The sequence below is a fragment of the Calonectris borealis genome, chromosome 20 (genome assembly GCF_964195595.1).
Source record: "Calonectris borealis chromosome 20, bCalBor7.hap1.2, whole genome shotgun sequence".
Lineage (NCBI taxonomy): Eukaryota > Metazoa > Chordata > Aves > Procellariiformes > Procellariidae > Calonectris > Calonectris borealis.
Window position 1 is genome coordinate 4,853,167 of NC_134331.1, and position 6,141 is coordinate 4,859,307.

Here is a 6,141-nt window from a genome sequence, read left to right on the forward strand (position 1 = left end):
GGTCCAGCAAAGCTGGTAACTCCACCATTTCTGAAAGTGGGGCCTTTTTCTTTACCTGTTCTGGTTCCTTACAGAACTTTGCTGCGCTCTTCGCTACCTGCAGCTGATACCCATTTAAGTGATAGGCATTTCCTAAAAACACGTTCAGCTGACACCGGTTCAGGAAGCACCTACCAGATCTGTTCGGTACAGGTGCTTCCCACCTCCTGATGCTTTCTCTGAGCGAGCTTCTAACATGAGGCCTAAAGGATACTGTTATCTTTTGGCAAGATCAAAAAGCCACAGAGCCTGGAGAAGCATTGATATTTTATTTACAACTTTACGAGTGTAAAGGTGTTTTCCTAAGCCCTTATGTCTGTGTTTCTCTGCCTTTTTTCTCCAGTTGTTTTAATTGCTTGTTTCTGCCCTCGAGTCAGACTGCTTTCCTCTCTCACTGGACACAATTTCCAGTAGCAATAAAAGAAGTTATGCGCTGTGCGTTCAAAAAGTACAGATAGCGGTGGTCCCTGCCCGTAGGTCGGGCGAGTAAGGCTCAGAGGGATGGGGGAGGTCGCAGCGCTGCCCGATCCGAGGCTGCGCCGGGAGAAGCCGCCGCTCGCCCTGCGGCTGGAGGCTCCCGCGGCGCCTCGGTTCCCGCCTCTCTCACGACCAGTGTCGCAGCGAGCTCCTCGGTCAGCGGGTGCCGAGGCACAGCCATTACGTTCACCGGGTTCAGCAGCAGCCGCCCTTCCCCGCAGACCGCCCGCCTGACGGTGCCCCTGGCCGCGGGCTGCCTCGGGCGCAGGCGCTGCTGCCGGCGCCGGCCAGCCCCGGCGCTGAGGGGACGAGCGGCTCCGGCAGGGCGGGAAGGTGGGCGGGGACGGACGGACGGACGAACGTCCGTTCACGGCGGCGCCTCGCCCGGCCCTGCGGCTGCGCGCCCGGACCCTCCCTCAACGCCGGCCGGCATGGCGCGGCTGGTGGTACCGCCGCCTCGGCAGGTGTGGTGGGCTCCTGCGGGGCGGGGAGCGGGGGTCGGGCAGGCTCGCTTCACCCGCACGGCCCGGGCGGGCAGCGGAGGCGGCGGGGCCCGCCGGTGCGGGCTTGCCCGAAGTATGCGGCGCTCTGCCCTTTTCGCCGGCCGCGACCCCTGTCAGGCCCCTCCCGGCAGCGGGCCCGGCCTCAGGCGTGCCGGGCTCGGCTCTGCGAGCACCTGGGAGCCCGGCTTCTGGCACCCGCCGCCCTGGGCAGGGGCTGTCCTTCAGCGAATTCATCTTTGTAGTGAAGTGGTGGGGATAACTCACCTTTCCTTTCCTCTCCCTCTGGGGACCGTCAAACCAGTTGAGGTGTTACCTTCTGCTCTCCAGCTGCACAGCCGCCATCTTTCTCCAGCTCCTCAGGGCTGCTGGAGGGTCTGGCCCTCTCCTGTCTCCTTGGCACGTCGGCTCCCACAAGGTGGTTGGTTCATAGTCTTTGGTGCTTGCCCTCATTCCACTCCTTGCGTCTTCATTATCTGTGCAGCTTTCACAGTCTGCTGCTGTTCCCAAATGGGCGCATTTTGGGTCAGTTTGGGGACCTGTTCCCAAAATGGTGGCAGCAGGATTATGGCCATGAGTGAGGAGACTGGCTGTTCTCTCTTGGCTGCTGCCTGGGGTGACTGATGGCAGCAGCAGGATGAGCCATCCCTCAGCAGATTTGTGTTCTGAAGGGAAAGCCTGTCTGGTTTAAAACCTCTGATTCATCAAGGGAACAAACAAACAGGTCAGGCTCAAGGGCTCAGAAACAAAGGCGGTAGAAGTTGCATGAGCCTCATTGGAGAAATCAGTGAAAGGTGCTACTGGATTCTTTAAAACTGTCTCATAGGTGATGGCTGCTGCCATTGAGTCCGCAAGCTTGGAGGAGGAGCAACTTCCTAATAAGAGAGAAACTATGACCTGGAAGCCCAGAAAAGGTAAGCCTGAAATATTAGGACAAAACAAAGCGGACAGTGGGTAATGAAACGTATACTCTGCTTGAGGAAATATACCTAAAACTTTTTGGTGATGGATGTGAAATGCCTCTTCAGTTTCTGCACTAAATTATTTCCATGTAGATATTTGTGTATGCCTAGGTGCAAGAGTAATTAATCAATACTACAAAAAATCCTTTTTTTTTTTCTTTTTTTAAATCAGAGCTGTAGTTTTTCAACATACCTATTTTTTTAAAATACCATCAGGTGAATGTGGTGAAGCAAGACTGCTGGGTCCTTTGCCCTAGTTTAAAGAGTTATTTTCCAACAAGAGACTGACTTGGGCTAGTGTTGTGATGCAAGCCTATGTCCAATGTTCCCAAGCATCTGAAACCTGAAGCAGCACTGTAGTGATATTACATATGTAAAAAACTGCATATATTGTAATTAGATTAGTAGTCAAAAGTGCATTCATATATCTGTCTGAATTATTGCATGCTAAGTACTTAAATGTTCCTATTTAATTCCTAAGTATCTCTGTTGGCTCTTTCTATTGGTTTTAGAATGTTTGCTGAAGAATATTCCAAATGTTATTGATAGCGAGTCTGAAGAAAGTGAATTCTCTGATATCTCTCACACTGAAAATGATGTCAGTGTCTCTCCTGTTGACTGTGTTCCTATACGTCCTGACCCAGAAGACTTGGGTGGTGAAGTCTCCCGTATGCCTGAGGCTGTAACTTCTCCAGAGCTGCAAACTGCTGCTGTGTATGAGGTGGAGGACTGGGATAAAGAATTGGAGGACTCTGAATGTAATCCTTATGGTGAGTACAAGTTTACTTGTGCTTCATTTGAGTTTTGGATAGTATGTGATTGGAGGTACGTGCTTTGCAGGAGAATATGCTTAAATAACTCCACGTTCTATTTTGGGAAGCAATTTTTTTGTTGTTGTTGTTGACCTCATGGATTTGTAATGCATAATTTGTTGTCAAATAGAGGATTTAAAGGCAGTGTTGTGAAGTTCACACGAAACTCTTGCTTAAGCAATTGAATTCTTAGGGAGTGGAATGGTAAGGAGAAGAATTGTATGTGTGTATCGAGTTCCTCTGGAGAAGCTAGGTCTCGGTAGCATTTCTTTGTTATTCTGAAGCAGATGAGAAAGGTACATGGAGTTTTTTGTGTAAAAGGAGTTCTTTCTTTCCTCCAAGAAAATTCATCCAGACTGTACACCGTAACGTCTCTCTAGAGCATGGAGTTCTTTGGAGGGGAGCAGTACCAGTGCTCAGTCTCTGAGTATGGTTTGTTGTTGCTTTTGCTGTAGGTTGGTTTTTTTTTTTTGTGGTAGGTTTTTTTGTTTGGTTGGTTTTTTGAAGCTTGATCCTTTTAAGTGGTTGTACATGTGATCAGTCCCATGCACAAAGGTGGCAATGGATAGAAGCAGTTTCATCCGCATCTTTAGAGTCATATTAATCCTCCAGTTTGTAAACCGTTTTACAGTCACTCGTGTTGAACTGAGATTGTCAATCTTCCATTTGCTAGGCTGTATGTTAGGATAGAACAAGTGGATGGAGTTTCGCCAGCAGTGGTGACCTGCTGTGCCTTTGTTGACGCAGAATAGTACCATTTCCATTTTCTTCTCATTAACGTGTATCTTTTGTAATTAATACAAACAGTCCTTTCTTTGCTTAGGAAATATCAATTCTCTGTTTATTTTAATTCCATAAATGGCTGTTGTGTTCAAGTTCCATTGTTTGATAACAGAAGGAAGTGGGAAAGTTTTTGAAGCCTTCAAAAAAAAAAATCATTCTTATTTTAAAATGGAAATACAGTAGTGGTTTTTCACACTGGGGAATTTGAGAAAAAGACTGTTTCCTTTTCGGATGTTTCCCTCTCTTCCATCCTAAGCTTTCCTTTTAATCTCTCATCCATCTCATCCATCATCACATCCTTTTAATCTCCTCCATCAAATTTATGGAATGTCTTGAATTTTTTTTTTTTACTGGAACTGTCACAGGTTCTCTTCTTTTCCTTTATTTAACTAACTCATCTCTACATGTAGCTTATGCTCGTCAAATCCTCACCAACTAAGCAAGCTGTGATTATGGGATTCAGGTGCTTGTGAAGGATACTGAATACAAATGCCTGAGTTGTTAACTGCTACAAATAAAAACCGTGCTTGGTTGGTCATTTTATGCCTTTTTAAAAACTTTTAAAAAATGCTTGCTTTGATGGCTTGTTTGGCAGTGCTACTAGAAGGCTGACACGTGGATATACTGTGTTGGGTCCTCTGCTGCCCCGTACTCTGAGCTTTTAATTTGTTCAGTCCTTTCACTGTCTGCTGGCCAGAAATCTTTTGCTTCTGTTAAAGGACTTTGCCCTATTTTTGTGCTAGTTTGGTTAAATAACAGGCTTATTAGGCTTAATTCTAGCCTAGTGGAAATGTTGTTCAGAGCTCGCTTTTACAGTACCCCACCCTTCCATTCTGTCCAGTGACCCAGTTCTTAAAGGGTTTGGAGGGCTTCTAATTGGGATGTGGTTATGGAGACAGCAGGAAGGGGGAGGAGAAATAACAGCAATGGTTTCATGAGCCTTTTATGCCCGGAGAAAATGTAGAACTGCATGCATTGTAAGAGCTGGTGTTGGATGTTCCGAATCCAGGCGTATCATTGAGCTTTTTGGAAAACTGTTTTGTCTCTGTGGCAAGAACCTTCCTTAAAATGAAGACGTTGCCAAATTCAGCTTCCCGTTTGCTTTGTTTGTAGGTCTAATTCATGACTGCTGGCAGATCAAATTGAAATGCTTAACTGGAAGATTCTGTAGACCTGCAAAATAATCTGCTACACTATACCACTAGTTTTCTAAGTATCTCCCATGGTTTAAATCTTTTCTTTGATCTTCTTTAGATGCTGGCGATCTCCACTGTGGAAGCTTTCAGGAAAATAATCTTTTGGCCTCATACTCATGGCGAGAGGATTCGTTTTACAACCCAGGCTGTCACCATGCAGCTTGCCTTGCTTTTACGCCACCAGTTAGAATGACTGAGACTGGTCAGTTTGATGATGCTGATGATTGAGGTTGACCCTGGTCAGAACTAAGTTTGGCTTCTGAGTTGGATTATGTTCTTCACTGTTTGAGTCATGTCAAGTCCTTTGGCTTGCTTGCAGAATTCTGTGTAAGGCCAGAAATGCTACACCATCTCCGAAGTTTTGCTTAGACTGCTTCTGAGCTGTTTATAAATTGACTATGCTTGACCTCTGGAAAAGAGTGCAGGTGCTAGCTGTAAGGAGTCAATGCATTTCTGGACTTCTTGTTTGTATTACATCGATCTATGTTGTTGCTAATGAATTGCTTGAGAGGAAGTATTTAATTTCTAAACTTCAGCTTGTTTGCCAGTTTTGACATGCTGATCCCTGTGTGTCTATGTAATATGTAGTTTTCTTTCCTTTTCATTTGATGCTGTCAAATTGGTTCAGATAGCTTTAAAAACTCTTCCTCCTTCCAGCTTCTCTGTTGTATTTCAGTGTTGCAGTTTGTGATTCCATATCTAATACTGGTGTTTAACAAAATTAACCATGACAAATACAGAATGAGTTGTTTTGTTTTTATTTTTATGTACCTCAGTATAAAGGAATTACAAATACGTGATACACATTTTGCAAATACACGTGTGAACATACAGTAGGGCCTGCTGCGTCCAATAGGAATGCTGGGTGCTTAAGACTGCCTGCCAGCAAAGGTTTCTCCACATCAGACCTTCTTGTATATGGGCATATTATCCTTCAGTGTCACAGTTGCCTTTATAACATTCTCATATGACATCAGATGTGTAATGACAAAGAAAATATCTATGCTTATATAGTGTCTTGCAGCATATCATCTCTGTGTCCTGCAAACAGTAGTGGATTAAGGTTCCTGATACTGCTGATGTGTTTGTTTTGTTGTTGTTTGTGTTGTGGCAAATGAGGAGATAGGAACACAAAATACCTCCATAAAGTCTCTAAGGGACTCTTTCCCTGCACGGCAAGAAAGCCCTAGCTGTGCTATCTAAGGCATTGGGGGTGGTTTTTTTTGTTCTGTGGACTGCTGTGTATCAGAGAGAGTGCAGCTCTTCGAGTCCTGCATTAGTTAGAACACGCACTTGACTCTGTGGAATGGAAGTGAGAATTGACTATAGCCAGCTTCTCAGGTTTGGATATATAGTGGCTTCTTTCTCTGAG

The 6,141-nt window shown here is 45.5% G+C and overlaps 1 protein-coding gene across 1 annotated transcript; it reads left to right on the forward strand.

The window, feature by feature from the left end:
* The first annotated feature begins 5 nt into the window (after nt 1-5).
* Nucleotides 6-5,847, forward strand: COPRS (coordinator of PRMT5 and differentiation stimulator). Its single transcript, XM_075169585.1, has 4 exons — nt 6-980; nt 1,843-1,930; nt 2,491-2,748; nt 4,828-5,847. The coding sequence occupies exons 1-4, from the start codon at nt 948-950 to the stop codon at nt 4,995-4,997; spliced, it is 549 nt and encodes a 182-aa protein (XP_075025686.1). The 5' UTR covers nt 6-947; the 3' UTR covers nt 4,998-5,847.
* Nucleotides 5,848-6,141: the final 294 nt, after the last annotated feature.